Raw genomic sequence first — 24,808 nt, forward strand, 5'->3', positions numbered from 1 at the left:
TTGTCACGCGTGGCAAATACTTTTATTAAGAAAAAAGGTATGAAAATACAAACAAATATTAAAAGATGTAAAGTAAGTAGCCTATAAACATTCTTTATACAACATTTTGAGATTGGTCCACTCCACACTAAACAGAATACATTAAAATATCCTGTGATAATACTTGCTGGCTCAGTAACATAAAACAATGGACCGGTATGTCTCAATTTAAAAAAACAAAAATAAATCCAGGCATAAATAATCCCCTTCTTTTCAACCCTGCTTTTCAGCTTCCTCAATGTAACACTTCCTCAATGTTGACCACAAATTAAAACACAGTGTAACACAACAAGACTGTCCTCCATTAACACTCCAATAACAAATTAAGAGCCATTGCGGAGCCTCCTCTCTCCTGGCTCCTTGAAAAGCAAATTACGCCGATTTCCGGGTCACGGCTGGAGGACAAAGGCGAGGAGACAGAAACACGAGTACAACTTTGGACACTGAGACTGGCTGACATTATGCAACGTTCTACAGAGGTTAGGTTCAGAGGAATTGAAATACTGTATGCAGTCTACCAATCAATGTGAGACAAAAAGGCATACGATTAAACTGTGGCAGGTGAAAATTAAATGTAAAGCACCAGTGGGTGTTAATTGATAAGATAAGAGACAATGTTTCCCAGGAACATTATTCAGGCTGCTGTTGTCTTTGCATGTCAAGCCAGTTAAGAAAATTGTGACTGCGGAGACTATGGGTTTGTTGGCAATGTAGAGCGGGGGCTAATGAAGTTTGGGGGGAGATATATGGGTTCTGGGTGACTTGACCGTAAGGAGAACTTGGGATGTCATAGCTTACAGCTGGCACAGAGTCACTGGGGCTTACCATTGATGGGGTGGGCTGGTTGATTCTGAAATCAGAATCAGTAAACTGCTGGCTAGTGGGAAAGCCTCGATATGCTCGCACCAAAAGCTTTAATTCTGCAAACTTGTCTAGTTTGAGGTGCGTTGTCGGTTTACTAGAGGGCAGTTCTTGGGCTTGTTTGGCACGAGACAGGGTGGTGTGAAGGTCGGGCTGTGACTCACATTCGGCCAGCGAAGAATCTATGAACCAGGGAGTAGTTGACGCCTCAGTAGATGCAGCTGAGGCTGGATGTGTTGGAGAGCATTCAATGTTCAGCTCTAATTCGGTCTCACGCTGCACTTGTGAAGGCTCACAGTGCAACACTTGAGAAACCATAGTTGTAGGTGTTGATGTGGGTTCTACTTTCACTCTGACCTCTTGGTTTTGGGGAGATGGACACTGAGTGGGCTCTACTTTCACTATGACCTCTTGGTTTAGAGGAGACTGAGTGGGCTCTACTTTCACAATGACCTCTTGGTTTAGAGGAGACTGAGTGGGCTCTACTTTCACAATGACCTCTTGGTTTAGAGGAGTGGGACAACGAATGGCAGTCGATGAGATGTTCAAATAAGGACCTGAGTGGCCATCACAAGTGCCATCGAGAGACTTTGAAATTCTTCTCCGTTTGGCCATCTCTGCATCTCCATTCGATGACACGTAATCCAAACCATGTTTCACAGCATTTGTCATTTCTGGAGAGAGGGGGAAAGACAAATATATTAGGAAGGATACAGTCACACACCCAGAGACAAAATGTAATTCATAAGCATGTCAAACATTCCTTCCATAAAGATGCTCTGTTACAATCTAATTAACACATTTCAGCCAGTGAATAAAAAAATAAAAAAAATCACAACCGTGTGAAGTGAGGGGTGCTCTTATCATCATACGTCATCATACATCATCTCATTCTGGCCAATTACAATTTGCGTCCTCACTTTTGTCTTCAATGTTTTGTGTTTACACTTTTATCTTTTGACACAGACCCTCAAAGCTGGACATAGGAGTGGCAGGTGCCCCTCAAAAATAAAAACAACAAAAAAAGTTCTGAGATAAAAAGTAGGAATAAAAATAAATAAAAAATCAAGATACAAACTTTGAATTACAACAGAGGAAAAAAAATACAATTTACAACGTCTATATTTAGTCAGTTGTGGAGATGAGCATTGAGGCCACCAAAACACACTAATTACGTCAACTAGAAAATCAGTTCCAGCAGAAACTGAGTGAGCTCACTGAAAATCCACAATGTATACGATGTACAGTAGAGAACTCCCTGATCCAGTGATGATGGATGGTGACGCATTCACTGCCGCCCCAGGATGTGGCAGAGGTAACACAAAGTCAAACCTGAGCGCTTAACCAGACCAAGCTGGAGTCTGCTATCAGGCGTCCATTCAGTCCAAATATCTGAACTATTACTATTTTAAAAAGTAACACTGTAATGAGTATTGTTGGCATCACACACCTGTTCTATGCGAGTTGTGAGCATCCAGGGCTGTGAGAGGCTCTGGGATCGGCTCCGTCTTCACCTTGGCTAAATTGACCGGAGTCGTCTCAATCAGACTCTTTGTCAGACATATGCTTTCTTTGTTGTCCGTAGCTTCTGAATTGGAAACAATGGTAATACGATTATGAACTTCAAGAGTGGTCACTAGCTGGAACATATCCATATCTGTATGCACTGCAGATGTTGGTTCTAGTATACCTTGATCTCCGCTATTGTCTGCCCCTTTTGACCTGGATAACTAATCTAACATTGTTTTAAGCTGAGGTTCTCACCTGGTGGTTGTTGGTCAACAGGTGGACAGGAGGTGGTCACATCCTGTTGTCTACGGATGTCCTCCAGTATGTGGATGCCTACAGACAACAATCAATCCACTACAGTTACAACAGCACACATTCAAGGATCACAACTGCGAATAGACTTGGATGTGTAATGATACCATTATGGTACATTCAAACTTGTTAGGTAAAAAAAAGGAATAAAACGGTTAGGAACTACTGCACCTTCATTGAATTCAGCCTCTCGGACACGAAGATATGAGTTCTTGTCAAGCAGTATAACCTTGACAAGAGAAAACATGACAATAGGAAAAACGTAAATAGCATTATAGTGAACTCCAAACTGACATCTAAATTAAACTGCATCAGACATATTTTCTTCTCTGCATTTGTATTGTGTATGCAAATATTAGTGCTGATAAATGCTGATTACATTACATTACATATCTTTAAATTAAGTCACTGTTGCCATGGTGCCGATCACTGGAGGATTGATTGAATACTATATTAGAAAACAAAAACATGTTTATCATGTCCTCAACTTCATTAAAACGGGACATGCTTGGTGAAGTTGCCTCGAGTTGTCCTGACAAGTCAGCGTATATATTGTACATGATCTCTCAATGACGAGTAGCCCCCTGAATGTAATTTAAAAAATAATCAAAAAAATAAATAGGAAATAAGTCATTTCAGCAGAAATGAGTGAAACTTTCCTCACTTCTGATTTTGGGTACATTTTATATCGGAGAAATTGCAATGGACCTACTGTATACTGTAGGTTCAAAAGGCAAAATGTCACCCAACACCTGTAACGCATAAAAGCCAAAACACACCAATGGGTCGCCATGCAACTCCTTGCAACCAATCGGTTGCGAGTAGATGCATGTAGATGCAAGCAACCATTGAATTGAACCAATTGAATCACTTGCGTCGACATGCGCCACCATGCACCGACATGCAACAGGACATACCACACCGCTGCGACGAACGCTAAAACCGTTTTGGACCCATTGGTGTGGTTTGGGCTTTAAAGTGAACCCACATACGGTTAACTTCATGGCGCAGTAACAATTAATATGGTTACCTCAGCATCCATTTGGTAAAACCTTTCCCGTTCGGCTATTTTGTTGATGGCCATCTCAAAGGCATCCTTCTTCTCTTTGTCCTCCCACCCGTCTCTATTCCTGATTGCAGTCATTATATGGGGGAACTCGGACTCCTTAGGACAAACATACAGAAGACATTTCAAACAGCAGCTCAACATGGCCACTGTTCCACTCTCATATTGTGAATGTTTAAGGCCTGAGTGACAGACTAGACACAAAAAGACCCATTCGTTTTTAACTGCTGTTTGCAACAGGACACACTGGAGGCGTCAAGTTAGTGCATTAAACTTGTGAGCGGACATGCTTTTAGAGCACAGTTAGCGGACATGCTTTTAGAGCACAGTTCTATGCATGCGCAAACAACTGCACCTGATGTGTAGTTGTTTGCGGGCCATTGGCCCGCTCATCACCGCACTCACTCAAGCGGCTTGAGCCGACTCTGCTCGTCTGCTGCTGAAAAGTGACAACGGATAAAACCGTGCCAAAGAAGACACCACGAAATGTCAGCCAACTGGTGTCTAGAGCCCTAGACCATCCCCTTTCTAAGCCCTAATAACACATACACACAGTTCTTCACTTTTGTTCGTAAGTACTGGAAAGGCCACTGACCATATAGTTAAATCGGTGATCGATGCTGATGATGTGTTCACAGATGTGTTTGAGTTGGACAGTCTCTTGGCAGCTACGACACATGTAGAATGATGGAAAATTTGGAGATTTCTCTCCACTCCGGCACTCCAGCACCGAGCTCAGACCTGGGGAAAAAAAATCACAAATGTCTATTTCTCAAATTCTATATATATATATGTATTTGTGGGGTCCTCGCTAGAGCGCACACACACGCGCACGCACGCACGCACGCACACACACAAAAGATAACTACCTTCTGTAATAGTCATCCAATATCGAAAAAGACACTATAGTGTGTAACATCTCCATCAAGGATGCCAAATTATTATCCACTGCCTTTGTTGGATATTTCACAAAGGATTTTAGTGTGCATGAAAGCAAAAAAAAAAAGCTCACCTATGACTTTCTCTCTCTCTGCTTCTGACAGCTTCACATATACGAAACTCGATACGTGGCTTTTCACTGTGAGTGACAGACAAAATCGACCAATAGATACAAACAAATATACACAGAAATGAAACACAACTTACATTAAATTAAAATTGTTTGGAAAATAAAGACAGCAACTCAATCCACACATACCTTGGGGCAGCGGTTGCAAAAAAGGCTGCTGGTGTTCACTCTCTGGTTCCGAGAACGGCCGTCTGTCTGGACGTTCCAGTGGCTGCTGTGTTTTCTCTAGTTTGATGCTTCTGCTCTCCCTCGGTTCTGGGTCCCGTGGTTGTATATCAGGGTGTTGAGGTGCTTTCTGAGTCGTACCAGAGTACTCAGGAGCCAAGGATTTTGTGTCAAAGTCCTGCGGAGCCTGGTGCCATGTACAAGGGTCTGGAGGAGCCTGCTGCCATTCCCTGGAAGTCTGAGGAACCCCTTGTTGCTGGATAGAGTCCTCAGGAGCCACTGGCTGTGTTCTGATGTCCTGAAGAGCCACTGGCTGTGTCCTGCTGTCCTCAGGGGCCACTGGATGTGTTCTGATGTTCTGAAGAACCACTGGCTGTGTCTTGATGTTCTGAAGAGCTACTGGCTGCGTCCTGGTGTCATGAAGAGCCACGGGCTGCGTCCTGGTGTCAAGAAGAGCCACGGGCTGTGTCCTGATGTTCTGAGGAACCACTGGCTGTGTCCTGATGTCAAGAAGAGCCACGGGCTGTGTCCTGATGTTCTGAGGAACCACTGGCTGTGTCCTGATGTCAAGAAGAGCCACGAGCTGTGTCCTGATGTTCTGAGGAACCACTGGCTGTGTCCTGGTGTCAAGAAGAGCCACGGGCTGTGTCCTGATGTTCTGAGGAACCACTGGCTGTGTCCTGGTGTCAAGAAGAGCCACAGGCTGTGTCCTGATGTTCCGAGGAACCACAGGCTGTGTCCTGATGTTCTGAGGAACCACTGGCTGTGTCCTGATGTCCTCAGGGACCACTGGCTGCGTCCTGGTGTTCTGAAGAGCTACTGGCTGCGTCCTGGTGTCATGAAGAGCCACGGGCTGTGTCCTGATGTTCTGAAGAACCACTGGCTGTGTCCTGATGTCCTCAGGGGTCACTGGCTGTGTCCTGATGTCCTCAGGGGCCACTGGCTGTTCCCTGATGTGCTGAATAGCCACTGGATGTGTCCTCAGCTCCTGAGAACTCTCTAGCTGAACATCCCAGCTCTGTGGAACTTCTGGCTGGGTGTCAGGGGGTAAGGCATGAACTCGTGAGGATTCTGAGCCACTGGCCAAAGGATCTGGGCTTTGATTTGTTTCATTACCTATGGACAGAGAGAAAAGGGACGGTCACGGAAGTGATAGTTGGTGTTTGAGTGCAAATAAACAATGGTCAGAAACGGCTGGAGATTAGAAACTGACAACATGATAATATGGGCTGACAACTAAACAAACTAACTGCGTCCATTAGCCTATTCCTTAAAGACCTTAGTGCCACAAACCTTAGCTGGACCAGAGCTCAATGTATTGCAATGGGATCCACTGATTCACTCAGTGAACCCCCACCGCCTAACCTGACTCCGCCAGATGGCGGCAGCAGTGAGTTCCTCCTCCTGCTCCCATCTGGTCCCTCTCGGGCAGAAACGATGTACTCTGATCAAAATGCTGATCGGAGCGATATGCGGTCGCTAGAGGCGGGATCAACGCGAGACTGATGACGTATTGAAGCGCTGCCACAGCACAAATGTAAACACAACCTAACAAGACTACAACTCGAAATTATTATGGCGATATCAGATTTTTGTCCCGCTGCTTCCGGTTCATCGTTTCTGCTTGAGAGACCAGATGCAGGCAGGAGGAGGGAACTTGTGAACTCAATACTGCCGCAATCTGGCGGAGTCAGGTTACCCACCGCCCCCATTGGCTGAAAAGCAGCCAGCATCATGACGTTTTGATATGGTTATGAAAAGCCATTTCAGCTCGTCTTTAACATTATGATTGGTTTGTAATATGTTTACAAAATGTTATGATATTGTATGCACGTCAGTACAATCCATATGTGACAATATTTCCATCAAATCCTACATTATTGATGCATTTGTTGTTTTCCCATACTGGAAAATTATTTTACTTAAGGTCAATTCTGGGTCCTGCTTACACCCAATGAATCTTATCGAAGGAAGAGACATGGTCACGTGACTGGGCTGCGCCATGACACTTTCATGGACACTTTCATGGAAGACAAATCTCGCACCGGAGGTTCAATGAATACATGGCAGTGAATAGAGCCGGCTGGACCAGCTGATGAACAAATATTATGAAAAGTGAAAGTGATGAAAGTGCCCATGAAAGTGTCATGGCGCAGCCCAGCCACGTGTCCATGTCTCTTGCTTCTGTAAGCTTTCTTACCCTGCAGGTCCTCTGAGAGGTCTTCTAGCTGTTTGCCTGCATACAAAGTTGTTGTCTTGGTTTGTTCAAGGCTGAATTTAGTTTAAGTTTTAAGAAACTGTGAGGATTGAATACAGACTTGAATCTGATGAAATAGACAAAAAAAATGCTCCCAGCGCATTAGTGATATAGTCTGGCCGTGCGAGGCTAACATTTACCATCAAGTTGATGTGAAGGTTCATGTAAACCAGTTGACATGTCCTGGTCTAACAGGCTCTCTGGTTGAGGATCAGTTGCAGAAGGTGAATCCTGTGACGCTCTCTGCTGTCTCAGGATGGCTTTTATTATAGCCAGGGCTAAAGGAGAAAGAGCACAGCACCGTGTTAGACACTGTTGTAGACCAAGGTTATTGTAGTTAAAGGGGAAAACCACCCATTTTCAACATTTTACTATGTCATTAATATACTTTAGAGCTGTTGTGTGGAAATAATAAAAAAGTCCCCCCATTCTGTGTTTCCTAGGACTGTAATTATGAAAAAAAAGCATTAACATGGTGAAACACATCTTGACATCATCAAGATGTGTTTCACCATGTTAATGATTTTTTTCAGACCTCTAGTTCTAGTTAACACAGAATGGGGGGACTTTTTTATTATTTCCACACAACAGCTCTAAGGTATATTAATGACATAGTAAAATGTTGAAAATGGGTGGAATGCCCCTTTAACAATATCTAAGACTAAAAAGAAAATACAAAGAGAATACATTGCTCCTTGTTCTTTAATGGTTGGTCTTCTGATGTGAAGAGCAGAGAGTAGCAGGGAGCTATATCTAGCTATCTATAACATCTATTAAAAAGTTGAATCTACAGTACAACACAATTTTATACAATATGTGGTGGTGGTCTAGCCTGGCTAATAAGCCAGACCGAATCAGCCATTGGCAAAAAAAAATTGCCTGCCGGCGGATTACGGTCTGGAGAGGCTCAATTGTACGCCCATTTCCTACACCAGAGAACTGGTGTGGCCAATCGGGACACGGTATGCAACATGGGCAGGCTTTGGTACATTGACGTTCAATGCTTGAGACCTTTGACTGACAGTAGCTCTAACCAATTGCGTCAAAGAGAAAATGTTTGAACCCGCCCCCCGGGAAACAAGATTCATACACAGCATCTCCAGACTCAAATACCACACGACAGTGTGATTTGAGTCTGGCTTATTAGCCAGGCTAGTGGTGGTCTTCCCCTGCTTTAAGGTTTTTATACCACTTGGGCAAGTGCACAGGGCTTTACCTTTTGGTACTTTTGCAGTAGACAGCGCTTCGTATTCGTCAGCAGTCCAGATTTCCACTTTCTATGCAAAGATAACGAGACATTAATCACATGGCAATCCCTAACCCTCTGTCCATTCACACCGGCTGAAGTTGTACATTTTGTGTGCCTGTGTAGTAGTGAGGTAAGTTGGAACCCCAGTAAGTGGGGCCCCAGACACATGAGTAGTTTAATTTAACTATAGAGCGTCGCAGTCCCACCCCCTTTCAGAACGACGAGGGACCCAGGAAATAATTCCCCATGCATTTTTCCCATAAACGTTTCAAAAAGTATTTATTTCAAGATCTGTAAGCCTTGGACAAAGCTAACTCGGAATCATGACAATAAACACAATATTTTGGGTTGAACAAATGAGTGTTAAAAAAGTGTTAACTTGTACCCTGCCCTTTTTTCTTGTATTTGTTCGGCCCAAAAAATTGTGTTTGTTGTCATGATTTGTCACGATCCGAGTTGGCTTTGTCTGAGGCTTACAGGTCTTTAAATAAATACTTTTTGAAACGTCTATGGGGAAAATGAATGGGGAATTATTTCCTGGGTCTCTTGTCATTCTGAAAGGGGGCGGGACTGCAACGCTCTATAACTCAATTCAAACGATCACAATGCAAACTATGTATGAGTGACTATTCTAACAATCCAAAATGTTTTATACGTTTATAAAAAAGTTATACTTCAGAATCCTGGGTGCAAATACTATGATATTATATGGAAGAAATCACAAAAAACATACTGTAAGATTACAAAAAGAAAAATGTACAAAAAGATAAGCAAAAAATAGGACATAATCATTTAGATGTTCATGTTCGAAACCTATAGGACGGCTGCAATTCGAAACTGGCCCCTGTAAAATCGGAATCCCTCAAACACGAACGCAAGGACAACACAAGAGACGGTCGCGGCCACACAGCCAACTCAAGGTATGGCCACTGAGCCGAATTGGGGACCCAACGCAAGGACAACACAAGAGACGGTCACGGCCACACAGCCAACTCAAGGTACGGCCACGGAGCCGACTTGGAGACCCAACGCAGCTCCTCCAAGGAAAACAAACAAATGAACGGAGCTGAACGTGAATCCCCCCCACCGCCCACCCCCTTTTTTTCCCCTCACTGTATATGTTTCTTTTCCCTTTTTACCTCCTTTATGATGAATTCCTGTTCTGTCTATAGAAGTGTCTATTTGTACGTCTCTAAATGTTTTGATGATTTGAACATGGTGGACCCTATTGGAAACAAGTGTAATGCTTAATTGGGTCGTCCACTCACAGTTAACAGCCTTTGTATTGAGTTTGTGCTTGAAATGTACTGTAATTCTGCAAACTGTTAATAAATTCTTCAATCAATCAATCAAACATAATCATTTTTAAATGTGAAAACTCCTGATGTTAGTCACCTTCGGCACGTTGTCCATTTCTCTCTTGTCTAAGTCGGTGACAATCTTCTGGAGCTCCGAGTCTGATAGATCTGAGGTCAACACCGGGCACCTTCTCTTCTAAATGCATCATTCAGAAGATACAGTTAACATGTAGAAAACCACCTCTCAATGTATAATTCAGAAGATACATAACATACATGTACATAACATGTTTTCCTAAAACTCTGCAGCATTATATCAATGTTTAAATCACTCACCACGTAGTTTTTCTCATGTGCGGGATCGGATATGTGCTGTCTGTAGGAAGGCGGCTTGATCTTGCACAGCAGACAGAACAATGTAGACCGACCACAATGCATGACTGAAACCATGAACTTCATACCTGGAGAGGTTCACAAGCCACACACAGGTGTCTGATTAAAGGCACGGTAAGGCAAGTGGCAACACAATTGCCAGGTTTAATAACCTAAGCCCCAAGTCTCTCATCGTGATGTGTTGTGGGCTTGTAGATGGTCTATTCTTTTTAAATATTTATTAAGAATTTTGCCTACAATGGATAAAAAAAGTTATACTTCAGAATCCTGGGTGCAAATACTATGATATTATATGGAAGAAATCACAGAAAAGATTACAAAAATAAAAAATTACAAAAGGATAAGCAAACAATGAGCTAAAAGAATTACAAATAAATACATAAATGAGTAAAATGTGCCTACAGTACAATTGTTTAGCTACACAGTTACTTAATTCTCTAATGTTTAACTTGTACTATTATTTCTTATTTGTGTGATAATTTGGTTGACTAACTTTAGTTAATTTTTTTGTCTAGCTTTGTTGCTGAACTTCCTGTTATATGCTTTTGTTTGTTATGGTTTCAAAATAGTTTTATGGCAATGTCCCTAATGCTCATGTTTGTGATGCTATGAGAAATCCACAGAGAGGTGCCCTGCCCGCAGCCATTTCCTGGAGGTGGCTTCACCGCAGCTACAGCTAGAGCGAATGAGTTTAACATTGAGCGCACGTTTGCACTTCCGCATTTTGGTGCCCAAATCGAAAAAATGCGGAAGTAGACCGTTCTTCCAGGTGCTTCAAAACGAGCAACTTCCATCTAAATGAATAGCGGGGGGGGTGGAGATTTCTCTCCGGTTCGGCCTCTATCCTTGTATTACTCTATGCCCTCGACGAACGTCACTGCTTTGTCCGGACCACCGCTGGTTCGCTGAGCAGCCTTTTATTGTAATTACACTTAATGCACAACATAATTCGGACGGGCGTTCATAGAGGGTTATGTATTTTGCCATTCCGTTTCTCTCCAAAGTTGAAGTTTTGCCACTACTGTTGGAGCAGTCATAAACTAAACAGGTTCGTCCCGATGTTCCGGGCATCTTTGTAAAGTTAGTGTTAGTAAAAAGCAGGTAAAGGAGTAACTTGAGCAGACGTACAGCTGTGACTTTCCCATTCACTAGCTGTAGCTAGTCACCTACAGCAGGGGTTCTCAACCCGTGGGTCGCGACCCCTCGGGGGGTCGCCAAATTATTTTAGTGGGTCCCCAAATTATTTTCAAAAAAAAAAGAAAAAAAAAGTTTTTTTAAATTTTATTTTCACGATTTTTCTAAAATAGCAGACCTACAAGCTCGTAGCGCGCCACTCGGTGGCGCGCTATGAGCTTGTAGATCTGCTATTTTTAAATAGCTAAATTATAACAATGCTTAAAACACCAAAAGGGGTTCCCGCCCAAAATGGTTTAAGGTTATTGTAGCAGTCAATTTATATTGGGGGTCGGGAGGGGGCGGGGCGGGGGTCCCGAGACATTGCCAAAGCATTTCCGGGGGTCCCCGGCCAAAAACGTTGAGAACCCCTGACCTACAGGAAATAACTGGCTGCACACAGGGCACTTCTCTGTGGATTTGTCTACAATACTGCAACACAATTGACAATAGAAAACAAAAGTTAAATGTAAAGGTTATACTAACCCACTGGAGGTCTATTTATTGTGGTTTCGGACTGCCTTGTGTATTCGGGGCTGCGCTCACAGGTAGATGCAGGATGGGTTTTGGTAACGGTTGCAGTTTTCGAAATGGTTTCCGAGTCTTTGGTGGCGACTTCGACTGTGGGGGTAGCTGCAGTATCACAGGTCTCTGGCTCTGTGACATTCGGGCTGGAGGTGGTGGCAGCTTCACCCGAAGCACTCGTAGGATTAGAATCAGTTTCACTTATCATTTTCCAGAGAGTTTTCGCAAATTCTGAGAAGGCTGGAATTGTATTTGGTTGAGAGGTGGCTGTAGATGTAGGTTTGGAGATGGTTGCGTTGGATCTAAACATGGGTGGAGTTGAAATGGGGATGTGTGCAGTGGGTTTGGAGATGGCTGTGTTGGAATTGAACATAGGTGGAGTTGAAATGGGGATGTGTGCAGTGGGTTTGGAGATGGCTGTGTTGGATGTGAACATAGGTGGAGTTGAAATGGGGATGTGTGCAGTGGGTTTGGAGATGGCTGTGTTGGATGTGAACATAGGTGGAGTTGAAATGGGGATGTGTGCAGTGGGTTTGGAGATGGCTGTGTTGGAATTGAACATGGGTGCTGTTGAAATGGGGATGTGTGCAGTGGGTTTGGAGATGGCCATATTGGATCTGAACATGGGTGGAGTTGAAATGGGGATGTGTGCAGTGGGTTTGGAGATGGCTGTGTTGGAATTGAACATGGGTGCTGTTGAAATGGGGATGTGTGCAGTGGGTTTGGAGATGGCTGTGTTGGAATTGAACATAGGTGGAGTTGAAATGGGGATGTGTGCAGTGGGTTTGGAGATGGCTGTGTTGGAATTGAACATAGGTGGAGTTGAAATGGGGATGTGTGCAGTGGGTTTGGAGATGGCTGTGTTGGAATTGAACATAGGTGGAGTTGAAATGGGCATGTGTGCAGTGGGTTTGGAGATGTCTATGGTGGATTTGAACATGGGCAGAGTTGAAATAGGGATGTGTGCAGTGGGTTTGGAGATGGCTGTGTTGGAATTGAACATAGGTGGAGTTGAAATGGGGATGTGTGCAGTGGGGTTGGCTGTGGTTGCAAGCACATTGGAGTAACTTGTAACGTGTTGGTTCGTTGCGGTTTTCAACGTTGATTTGGACGTTGTGGAGGAGACTTTGTCTTTGGGGGTAGCTGCAGTATCACAGACCGCTGCGACAGTCAGACTGGAGGTGGTGGAGGCAGGTTCATCTGAAGCTTTAAACACAACTCCTTTAGATGTATGTGTGGAGATGGTTGCGGTCGATTTTAATGATTTGGAGATGGCTGGAGTTCTATTTGAGAAGGTTGCAGTAGATTTGGGCATGATCTTTGTGGAATGGCAGACTGTTGTACTTGGCTTAGAAGTGGTTGTGGTGGATTTGGACATGGCTGGAGTTGCACTGGAGGTAGTCTGAGGCAGGTGTGACTTGGCTCCGGTAGATTTGGAGATGGCGGATGTTTCACTGGAGATGGTTGCAGTCGTTTTAGAACTCATGGAAAGTTTTGAGTTGGTTGCAAATTTTGACTTGGTTGCAAGCACAGCGGATGTTGTTCGTCTACCATCAGTGTATGATTTGGCTGTGACAACGTTGCCTTTAGAAACAGTTTGGGCTGCATCTTCAGTTGGGCAGCTCAATTCAGATGGTTCAGCCACAGACTTGGACACAACGTTAATTTTATGAGAAGGATTATTAAAGATAGTTTTGCTTGTGCCGTCTGCTTTCGAAGGGGATTTGGCAGTGGCTTTCAGGGATTGTCTTCGTGGAATTTTACCCCCCGCCTCTGGCCTGGTGTGTTCACTCCTGTGCCTTTTCCTGGCCATCCTGCTCTTCGTTTGGTTGACACTGCTTATGTCTCCTGTTCCGTCTCCTTCTTCTTTGGACCTCTTTCGGGTCTTCTCACAGGCCAATTGTCGTCTTTTTGCCATCCTCTGCCTCAGGCCTGACGTTTTCACCCCTCCGCCTTTTCCCAGGTGTGCTACTCTCCATTTCTGAGCTAAGGTCTCTCCCGACCTTTGACGCGATGTCCTCGCTAGTCGTGCCCCTTTCCGTTTCGGCCTCATCACCTGTTCTTTTCCAGGCCTTGTCCTCCCGACTCTCGGAATGCTGCTTTCTCCACGTCGACTTAGCAGCCGCACCAATTTCCTGGTCTTTATTAGTACCTGGCTTCTTCTTGACTCACTCTGGACATGTTCCATGAGTTTCACAAGTCTTTCATGAGTGTTTTTTTTCTTTCGCTTTTTCTTTCGTTTTTTTGTACTTTGTTCCAGTCTCTCTCTGTCCACACTCGTGCCTGTATCTGAGGTGTTCTGAGCGGGACACTTCCCGTTGTGTTTATGGAAACGGGAATCTGCCTCAGGCACTGCTTCCTTCTCCACTGCAATGGGCTGCGGAGTGTGATCATTCACATTGTCAGCATCTCTCTCAGGATTATTGGTCAATTCGGCACGTGTGCCAATTCTAAAGTCTTTGTCAACCTCCTTCAGAGTTTCTGTAGGGACTGGAGAAAAAAAAAGAAAAATCTTTAAATAAGGCATAATAAAGCAGGGTTAATCAGATTATCTTTGTCATGTTTGTGTTTTGGTCTGTCTGTCTGGAGCTAATCTTGTAAACTACTGGACCGATACATTTGCTCCTTCAAGCTGAAAGTTAGTTCAAGGAAGTCAAACCTATCACTCTACTAGACTGCTTTACATTATCGCTTATAACTATTTACCCAAGTAGAATTTCCACCATTTAGAATTTTCCTCATACAGATTTTGTCCAAACCTTACATACATTTCCATGCAAATGTAGCAGTGAGTGCGTGCGTGCCTGCCTGCTTGTATGTGCTATATAAATGCACCATTTACCATTTGTTTTATTTACCAGCCCAAAACATTTGACTTGGCTTACCGAGTTTCGGTCCCTCCGGTAAAACAGGGATAAGCTTCCCATGTCCCTCTCTCTTCTTTATCCCTTTCAGCGTCTTGACAGCTGGAACACATGTATGAGTAGGTAATAAGACACTGATGATATATTTTACACCATGAGAGTCTAGACCCTCCGGAAAAACGTGTGCAAAAGTCCTTGATTATGCTGGCTAAGATCCTTGACTACGCAGGCTAAACTCCATGATTTTTCCATGAAATATGCAGGTTTTTATGTGATTTTATGCGGTGAAATAGTTGCGAAATATGCAGGACGTTTACGTGATTATAAGCCCTTTTTGAAAGAAAATTATCCCTGCATAATCTGTGCCAATTTGCTGATTATGGCATATGTGATTCCCTTGTTGTCCAAAAAAGGTGGGGAAAAGCCCTAATGTACAACTAGTTGGATTCAAACTACGAATATTAGTGGACTGTCACAGAAATGCACACAACTTCTGAATAGATTATTAACATAAAACCACAACACTTTGAAAGGGAGTTTAGTGTGAACCCAGGAAGTGGTTAACTCACCATTTCCATATCCTCCCCAGATGGGGCTGTGATATGTCACTTTCTGTAAGACAGAACATAAAGAGATAGATATACAAATGTTGACTTCAAAAAGCCAAGCTCCGTCTCACTAACCAACTAGGAGAATTTCAATCCACTGTTGCCGCAGTAGTGTACGTGATGTGTAGTAGGTACCTGTATACAACCAGTGGAGTGGATTTCTGCTGCCTGCTTTGCCAAGTCCAGCAACTTCCAAATAGGGGTTTTCTGTGCTTTAGATTCCAGTGAGCCTGGGTGGGCTTTTTGCTGCAATGCGCACACACACACACACACACACACACACACACACACACACACACACAACACACAACACACAACCCACACACGTGTGACTTTTCTGTTTGGATGTATGGGCTGTCAAGGCCAGAAAGTTATTTTTGCCACTCAGTATCCGCGTTCCTGCATAGCATGTGTGTGCGAGAAAGCATGGAACAGCTATAACGATGCAAACTCAGCACATGTCCCAGACTACTGCTTCAAAACCTAGCCAATAACAAGACACAGGCTGCTGAAAGGCTTCGTCTCCCAGCTGTCGCCTCAAGTTATTTGACTACAAGGCCTCCACACTATTTTATCCAACCACACTTTTCTTAGCACTGCACTTGTTCATGTTTGTGGCAGCTAACCACAGGAAAAGCCAAGCCAAGTCAAAGCCTTCGGCAACGGATTTCATCGTTAACCATGATGTCACAAAAAGAGAAATGTGGCCATTTTGAGGACGTTGTTGTACTCACCAGAAACGCTTTGATGTGTTCAAAGCTGAACACGTGGCAGGAGAACTCATGTTCCTGCAGCATCCTCTCACAGAGTAAACACAAGGATCCCGATGGCCCTCTGTCAGTTTTGTAATGAACCATGAACTGCAGACCTGGTAGGGAAAGAAGACATGTACAAAGACAATTTACACAGAATCATGAGACCAGTGAGTCCCATATGTGGGTCGCGGACCAATTTGTATGGGTCGTGACTCGTGAGTTGTTTTTAGTTATCATTTCAAAGGCTTAAAAAAAAGTACACAAAAATTTTAAATCTTTCATACAAACGTTTTTCAAAATAATTCCATTAAAAAAAACAAAAAAAAACATCCCCTTTATGTGGCTACAATACTCACCCAGCTGAGGAGATGTGTCTCTGCAAATGTGTCTCTGCAGCTCATCAAGTGTGACGATGTTTGGAACTATACGCACAAAAACAAGAACATGTCATAGTGAAACACAAACATTACTAAGCTAATGAACTATATTCTAACTATGTTATATTAAAATCACTACATATATTGGTACAAAAAAATACTTCTTTATTTATTTGTCTGACAAGGTTTCAAATCCAGTGGATCTCCATCAGTTCATGGTCACCTGACTTTGTCTTGTCAGACAAATAAATAAAGAAGTAGATTTCTTTTTGTACGTGTGCGGGCTCCATCTGTCAACTGAAGTCTTTTTTAGCCCATCATCCACCGGTCGATGTGCGTATGCTTCTACGTCCTCTCTATATTAAAATCACTAACCTGCATGTTGCCAGTCTTTGCAGAAGTGCTCATCAAGAACCTTGCAGGCTGTCAACAAAATCATTAGAAACCATTAGTCACAGTCTATAGCACTGGTTCTCAACCTTTTCAGGCCCAACGTAAATTAAACATCAAAACATTAAACGCCATTGACATTGAAGGGAAGATTTACGGCATATGTAAACGAGAAAATCAGCCAACCAATCACAGGCAACAGGCATTCTGATTGGCCAATGATGATGATGATTCATGATGATGTATAATGATAAGAGCTGATAATTCGACTAAATATGACGTAAATTAAACATCAAAACATTAAACGCCATTGACATTGAAGGGAAAACTTAAGTCATATGTAAACGAGCAAATCGGTTAACCAATCACATGTTGGTGGGAGCACTTGGCCAATAAGGGACCACCTTATGTAGCAATGTCAAATGTCCGCTAACATAAATTGATGTGATATTGGTATCACATCAATGGTATTATTTCGAAAGTGAAATATCCATTTAAATAATACCACAATAGGCCTACTACATCATTTTGTTTGTGATATTAATGTTATAGTCGTGTACATCGTTCTAATGTTATATTATCATTCAAATAGTAGTGTTTTGCCACTTGAAATAGCGCCACGGCCCACAGGCTGAGAAGCACTGGTGGACCTCTCTATTATAGGGGAAGCAGTGGCTCAGGGCTAGAGTGACCGGATGGCAAGCGCAAGGTTCCCAGTTCAAACCCAGGCTCCCCCAGAGTTAGTGTCGAAGTGTCCTTGAGCAGGTTGGTGCCTTGCATGGTTTCCTCTGTCATCGGTGTGTGTGTGTGTGTGTGTGTGTGTGTGTGTGTGTGTGTGTGTGTGTGTGTGTGTGTGTGAATGTAATGCACAATCTCTGTAAAGCGCCTTGGATAAAGGCACTATATAAATTGTTGCAGATTTACCATTTATTAGACCTCTCTCTGTTAGCCTCAATGCTGTGCATACTGTATGACGACAATCCAGTACTCACCAGTGTCGTAGTTTTCACTGAGCTCCCAAAAAATCTTGCTTGGGAGATCAATTATCTGAAAATGAATAAGTAAATGAATAAATACAATTATCCAGAAGTGGATAGAGTGGATTATTGAATTCATACAATCATATAATTTGGAGATCTAAAGGTCAGAGGTCCTTGACGAATGACTGAGAGCTTCAGTTATTGACCGTTTCCCCACGACCCTCTACCTACCACATTTGCCGAATTTCGTGGAAAGCGACAGCACAGAACTGCCAAAAGTGGCGGAAGAAGAAAAAATGGTAGAGAAACAATAGGGGCGAAACCTTCGGGATTGGCCCCTAATAAATATTAACATAATACAAACACAAGTGTCAAGTTTTACAACACTCGTACAAAGCCCAGCCTTGCATAATTACGGATCACTTACTTTTCAATGTGCCTTGTTCACCATTTTACCTTGATCATCATGTGTCCAGGTCCTTGAGCGTTCTCCTCCTCCCAGGCCAATGATTTCCAACACTCATTCGGCTTCCAGGCAAATGGTAGTCGTGCAGGACTCTGGTGCATCTACAGCACACATTGAATGAAATAAATATAACAAATATAAATGGTATTATTTTACCACTATAACGACAGCGTATGAAATATAAATCCATGCTCAGTTGGTGCTATGAGGCTCTTTAACCAATAGAGCAAGCAATGGTCCGGTGAATGTCATTGCTGTCTATGACCTTGGTCCAATTAAGAATTGTGACGAATTTGTAGAATTTCTATACTGTATGTACATACACTGGTCAAGAAAACTACTCAAGGCCTCGGCCGTGGCTCAGCGGTCCAGGCACCGTGGCCGATAGCCCGAGTCTGGCAGTGTGCCGTGGGTTCGACTCCCGATCCCGGCTGCCTTTACTGTATGTCACTCCCCCATTTCCTGTCAGCCTACTGTCTGTCCCTCTATAAAAAAATATAAAATAAAGGCAAAAGCCGCAAAAAAAACATTTAGGAAAAAAAATAAAACCACTCAAAACTACAAAAAAAAGTGATTCCCTTAATTGTTAGGTGGAAGACCCTGGAGATGCAAGTAGCGCGTAAGACAAACAGTACGGCTAACATGAGGGCAGAAGAGATCCCGGAGATTCTGAACGGCGTGTCAGAGAAGCAACACTGCCCAATGTCCTACTCCTCCAGTCCGCCCAATGTCCTACTCCTCCAGTCCGTCCAATGTCCTACTCCTCCAGTCCGTCCAATGTCCTACTCCTCCAGTCCGCCCAATGTCCTACTCCTCCAGTCCGTCCAATGTCCTATTCCTCCAGTCCGTCCAATGTCCTACTCCTCCAGTCCGTCCAATGTCCTACTCCTCCAGTCCGTCCAATGTCCTATTCCTCCAGTCCGTCCAATGTCCTACTCCTCCAGTCCGTCCAATGTCCTATTCCTCCAGTCCGTCCAATGTCCTACTCCTCCAGTCCGTCCAATGTCCTACTCCTCCAGTCCGTTCAACATTCTGTGCAGCGAGTACGTGCAGTGAAAGATCACCCTCCCAACGGGCTTCCAAATAGCCCTTCGCTAAGTCCCTCCCCAACCCGTCCTTGTCCAATAGGCACGTTGGCAACGGTCACTAAGAGAGGAGACATAAGCTTTCCTTCTCACCCATTGAGATGCCTGTTAAATGACAGGACTTCTCTGTGAAGTAAAAATATATGCTTTACTATTATCTCCATCTGTCAGGTGTTTTCCCTTCAACCCCCCCCCCCCCCCCCCATTTAACTGTCCCATTCAACTTCCCCTTTTGTTCTTGAAGATTTTGCTGATACAAGCATCTGTGTACTTCAGCAGGAGGGTATAAGAAGAGGCAAAAATGTATGCTCAGGCAGAAGAGCTAGGGGAACCTTTGTCGATCACTTTGACTTTGTCATTTTCTGAACTCTGTACTTTGGTTTTGTACTGTCTACAGATCCTTCAAATAAACTTGTACTTTAACTTTTCAACTCTATTCTTATTTCATTACTTGTCAGTTCTATATTCTTATTCCTTAGTGAATTTTCCATCACATTCTCCATATAAATAATCACTCATTTCAGTAGCAAGAGCTTCAAAATGTCTTCTAAATCTAGTCAACCAGGCCTGCAGTAGGCTATGCACTGGACAATTGTGCATGACAATTTTTAACTAGAAATACGAGGAAATGTTAGAGGGAGAAACAGTATCCAACTGAATCAACCGTCCGACGGTTTTCATGTAATGCACGGTAAGACTACAGTGATTAGTATTATTGCCATCACCTGGGTGGCTCAGTCGTGTAACTTTCCCGACATTAAGCCGTGTATGTGTTCAACAATACAGCCATGCAAAATAACATTGACAGCTTTCTGATAGGAATCGGAAACCAAGTGCATCCAAACAGAAAAGAAATGACTCACCAGTGTCTGTCTGATGTGTGATGAATCACATAGATGGGCTGTGAACTCGGAGGCACGGAAAGTACGTTCCTTACAAACCAGGCACATGTAACGAGGCATCCTATTGGCTCGGGTGCTGCAGACGCAGGCCACGATATGAAGAAGACCTATTCCAAAAGACAATGTTCCATTCATTCATCTATAAGCCATGTGGCTTCTTCCCTTCCTTGCATTGTATTTTTGTTCTTTGATATGTTATTGTCTATTTTTTGTACTACGTGCTAAATAAATAAACCTAAACCTATTGTTATTGAAGCACAAAATTAAGAATAATTTGTGTTTGAAACCGTGGAAGAAGTAACTTTTCATTGCACGTTAAAAAGAAAAATGACAATGTATGGAACTCTTGATTGGCCTCAACATTATAACGATAACATAATGTAGCACAGCTCACCGATGACTGGTTCGTCCCGCTGCTTTTCCTTGATGTACTGGAATTCGTTCATCAATAGATTACTGAAGGACCCTAAAATTAAAGAAACCTTCAATTAAGCGTTACAATTTACATTCAATGACAAACAAATTTATATGACATGTATGTTAGTTTAAAGACCTAGTGGAATGAAAAATAGGGGCATTTCATTTTGTAGTTTCACTCTGAAACGGAAATCTGTGTTTTTGAACCAATCAGAACGTCACATCCCTCCAGGTTATGGGACGTAGCTCTGCTACATGCAGCTTGTTTACAAAGTCACAGAGAGACAGGCAGCAAAGCTCATGGCTTATTTCTAATTTATAATGTTTTAAGATACATATTTTAATTTAGCGTGCTGATTAGATCTCGAATGGGATTAAAGACGGAGTAGTTTTGTAATCATCAGCAGCTGTGTTTGGACAGACGTGCACAGATGGGAATAAAACATGGTGAATGAAATTCATGAATGAAAAGATTCATTTTTATTCATGCGAGGCTCAACACGTCATCACGCATCACGTTTTCATTCAAAGGAAGTAATTAAAATTGGATGTATTTGTATAAATGGATTGATTTATTTTGATATAAAAATGGCACTGTTAGGTATGGTCATATGATTACTCTAAAAGTCTGAAAAACTTATTTTACATTTCACTAGGTCTTTAAGCAGCACTCCTCCACTATTATAAGATCTCATTTTGATATCCTTTCCACAGCATCTCTGATGATAACCCAACATGTAGAATAGTAATAAATCATACCTGGTTCATACTCCTGTTTATCTGCTGTGATTGTAGAACAGAGGGTTAAGAAGATGCATTAATGTCACATACTGTACAGTACATGTGGTTAACATCAGACCATGTTAACAAGAGTATAATACTGTAATACCTTCCAATTCTGTCTCAAAGATTTTCTTCATTTTCTGTGGACGGACAGACAGACAGACATTATTGGGACACATTTCAGCCAAGTTCTGTTCAAGTCAATTGGTTAATCTAACTTGTGCACATATGATTATGAAAACAATATGGCTAACCTGCTGGTGTTCCCCTCCTTTCACGTGAGCAAAATATTGCAACGTAGTGTTGAACGTTACACCGCAGACCTGATCGAGAGTCAAAATGAGCGTCATCTGTACAATTATCTTGCAGTACAGTAGGTTGTACTTTATAGAGAAGAGAAAAGTAGTGTGGTGATACCAAGATTATATGGCGATGAGAACAGAATTGATATTCACCTGGCAGTTCACTACGCAAGACGTAACTGGACGATTTGCTGTGCAAACGAAAGAAAGAAAAACAATGGTATGCAGATGTTAAACAGAGCCAAATGGCAACTCAACTCAGAGCGATGGTTTAACATCACGCACGCACGCACACACAGTCTTGCTAAATTTTGATTGGCTCAAGACAAAGATGATTCCTCGTCTTTCCTCATTGGACGTAACTGAAACACTAGCCTGTTCTTTGAGGAGGCTCCCTCCATCCAATCCACTCAATAAAACAAAAATAAAAACAATGAAAATACAAGGAAAAAAACACAAACTAAAATCAAATCAAATCCCCAAGAACCATACTGTCTATAAGGAGGAGACCACTAAGTGTGCATACTGCTGCGAATGCAAGCTTACCTTGTGTGGTTGTGCTGAACGCAGACTGGTGGTGAGGTGCCTGTGAGGGTCCCCGAACAACCACAGGTGTCTGTAACTCCAGACGTCTGAGAACAACCCTGGGCTCCTGAAGAAAACAACCCATCAAAAACAATAAAGCGGCCTGTTGCATGACAATGATGGCTGCCACTAGTGTATGGTTGAAGATGTATTTGACTTACCCGTAAGAACAACTCGGCATACCTCTGGGCCCCAGAAACATTTTTAGAAATGGTTCCGTGGGGCTCAATCAAAGGCTCCCTTGTGGATATTCCTCCTAAAACAAAAAGGTTCACAGTGTAAACCAGGTACCAAATATCAGGTACAATGCCCAATAACCTGCTGATTCAAATGTGTATAAAAGGCTACATTGGAGCCGAGGTGTCCAGGACATAGTTATTTTATTCTGATATAGTAATCATTGCTACAGAATGTTTGTTTAGTAACAGGGGCCTTCCCGTCTCTCCAGCTCTTTAGTAAGCAGAAAATACATTTGCAGGTCAGGATACCAATTTTATCCAATCAGGAGAGAGAACTCACACAGGATAAACAAGTGAAAGTGGAAGTCATGAGACAAATAAATTCTGTTCTTTGAGGAGGCTCCCTCCATCCAATCCACTCAATAAAAAAACAAAAAAAACAATGAAAATACAAGAAAAAAGTTAAAAACACAAACTAAAATCAAATCCCCAAGAACCATACTGTCCATAAGGAGGAGACCAGTAAGTCGACCCTTTTCTTGTGTGCATACTGCTGCGAATGCAAGCTTACCTGGTGTGGTTGTGCTGAACGCAGACTGGTGGTGAGGTGCCTGTGACTGCGAGGGTCCCTGAACAACCACAGGTGTCTGTAACTCCAGACGTCTGAAAACAACCCTGGGCTCCTGAAGAAAACAACCCATCAAAAACAATAACGCGGCCTGTTGCATGACAATGATGGCTGCCACTAGTGTATGGTTGAAGATGTATTTGACTTACCCGTAAGAACAACTCGGCATACCTCTGGGCCCCAGAAACATTTTTAGAAATGGTTCCGTGGCCCAATGGCTCAATCAAAGGCTCCCTTGTGGATATTCCTCCTAAAACAAAAAGGTTCACAGTGTAAACCAGGTACCAAATATCAGGTACAATGCGCAATAACCTGCTGATTCAAATGTGTATACAAATATATTTTACAAGACTCTGTTGCATTTGCAGGTCGGGATACCAATTGTATCCAATCAGGAGAGAGAACTCACACAGGATACATGATAAACAAGTGAAAGTGGAAGTCATGAGACAAAGAAATGAGCAGACAGAAACTGGAACTTTATGAAATTCAAGCCGATAAGACGAAATTGCGGCAACTAACCTGAAGCACTCGTAGTTTCGACAGCAGCCTCACATTCTTCCCAGAGATCTTCAGAGAAGGTTGAGGTGGTTGTAGATGATGAGGGTTTGGAGACGGCTGGTGCCGTGTTTGAGGAGGTTGCTGTACTTGATGTAGAGGTGGCCGTAGATTTGGAGATGGTTGCGGTGGATTCAGGCATGGCTGGAGTAGCACTGGGGATGTGTGCAGTAGGTTCGGAGTTGGCTGTAGTTATTGAGATGGGTGTAGTAGTACATGAGATGGGTTGAGTTGCACTGGAGGTAGTTGTCTCCAGCTGGGACTTGGCTCCAGTAGATTTCAGTAGATTAGACAGTTCAGTTAATGTAACAATAGTCTTGCATATGCCAATCATTTTGACATTGTTTGACATTTTAACAAAAACATCTGTTGTTTCGCTTGTGTCAACTGCTTTCAAAGGGAAATTGGCAGCAGCTTCCGACGACTGGCTTGTGGAAGCAGCTCCAGCTTCCAAGGCAGCATCCAAAACGTCCCAGAGCTCTAACTGAGATTCGGAGATGTTTGGACATGTACTTGGTTTGGAGGCGATCATGGACGTAGGTTTGGAGATGGTTGCGAGGGATTCGGACGATTTGGAGATGACTGGAGTTGTATTTGGGTAGATTCCAGTACAGTACTTGGCCATGACTGCATCTGTCATGTAGCGGAGTGGTTTAGAAGTGGTTGTGGTGGATTTGGACATGGCTGAAGTTGCACTGGAGGTAGTCTGGGTCAGGTGTGACTTGGCTCCAGTAGAATTGGAGATGGCAGATGTTTCACTGGATGTGTATGGGATCACCGTCACCTTTAAAATAGCACACAATATTAAAATTAAAGTCAAAAGTCAAAGTCCTAATATTTGTCACGTACATTGGCAGCGTCGCCCCAGTGGCTCCTCAGCCAAGCACATGCACCAAATGTCTTAACCTGCGCTTCGTACTGAGCGGGATTACTATTGCAACAGCACATCATCATGTAGGGTAAAACTCACCAGTCTCACATTCCCTATGCTGCAAAAACATACAGTATAAGGT

General features: G+C 43.1%; 1 protein-coding gene across 7 annotated transcripts in view; it reads right to left on the bottom strand.

The window, feature by feature from the left end:
• Nucleotides 1-24,808, bottom strand: part of LOC306938377 (uncharacterized protein) — a 49,207-nt gene continuing 24,399 nt past the window's right edge. For 3 of the 7 annotated variants that reach the window (XM_079522526.1, XM_079522525.1, XM_079522527.1), the window contains exons 6-37: nt 23,760-24,579; nt 23,387-23,487; nt 23,181-23,292; nt 22,592-22,686; nt 22,392-22,497; nt 21,999-22,036; nt 21,798-21,866; nt 21,650-21,683; nt 21,520-21,543; nt 20,738-20,809; nt 20,305-20,450; nt 18,347-18,457; nt 17,903-17,957; nt 16,896-16,943; nt 16,500-16,565; nt 16,123-16,256; nt 15,524-15,634; nt 15,350-15,392; nt 14,802-14,882; nt 11,878-14,406; nt 10,162-10,286; nt 9,923-10,021; nt 8,495-8,555; nt 7,419-7,556; nt 4,986-6,137; nt 4,800-4,865; nt 4,383-4,528; nt 3,752-3,886; nt 2,893-2,950; nt 2,665-2,742; nt 2,351-2,488; nt 1-1,574 (exon numbers count right to left, since the gene is read on the bottom strand). In XM_079522526.1, the coding sequence (XP_079378652.1) occupies nt 670-1,574; nt 2,351-2,488; nt 2,665-2,742; nt 2,893-2,950; nt 3,752-3,886; nt 4,383-4,528; nt 4,800-4,865; nt 4,986-6,137; nt 7,419-7,556; nt 8,495-8,555; nt 9,923-10,021; nt 10,162-10,286; nt 11,878-14,406; nt 14,802-14,882; nt 15,350-15,392; nt 15,524-15,634; nt 16,123-16,256; nt 16,500-16,565; nt 16,896-16,943; nt 17,903-17,957; nt 18,347-18,457; nt 20,305-20,450; nt 20,738-20,809; nt 21,520-21,543; nt 21,650-21,683; nt 21,798-21,866; nt 21,999-22,036; nt 22,392-22,497; nt 22,592-22,686; nt 23,181-23,292; nt 23,387-23,487; nt 23,760-24,579 (7,896 nt within the window). In that variant the 3' untranslated portion in view covers nt 1-669. Of the gene's footprint in view, nt 1,575-2,350; nt 2,489-2,664; nt 2,743-2,892; nt 2,951-3,751; nt 3,887-4,382; nt 4,529-4,799; nt 4,866-4,985; nt 6,138-7,418; nt 7,557-8,494; nt 8,556-9,922; nt 10,022-10,161; nt 10,287-11,877; nt 14,407-14,801; nt 14,883-15,349; nt 15,393-15,523; nt 15,635-16,122; nt 16,257-16,499; nt 16,566-16,895; nt 16,944-17,902; nt 17,958-18,346; nt 18,458-20,304; nt 20,451-20,737; nt 20,826-21,519; nt 21,544-21,641; nt 21,684-21,797; nt 21,867-21,998; nt 22,037-22,391; nt 22,498-22,591; nt 22,687-23,180; nt 23,293-23,386; nt 23,488-23,759; nt 24,580-24,808 lie in introns of all 7 variants that reach the window. The other 4 variants (XM_079522530.1, XM_079522529.1, XM_079522528.1 and 1 more) reach the window with 4 other exon arrangements.

This window comes from Electrona antarctica, assembly GCF_951216825.1.
Source record: "Electrona antarctica genome assembly, chromosome: 15".
Taxonomy (NCBI): Eukaryota; Metazoa; Chordata; class Actinopteri; order Myctophiformes; family Myctophidae; genus Electrona; species Electrona antarctica.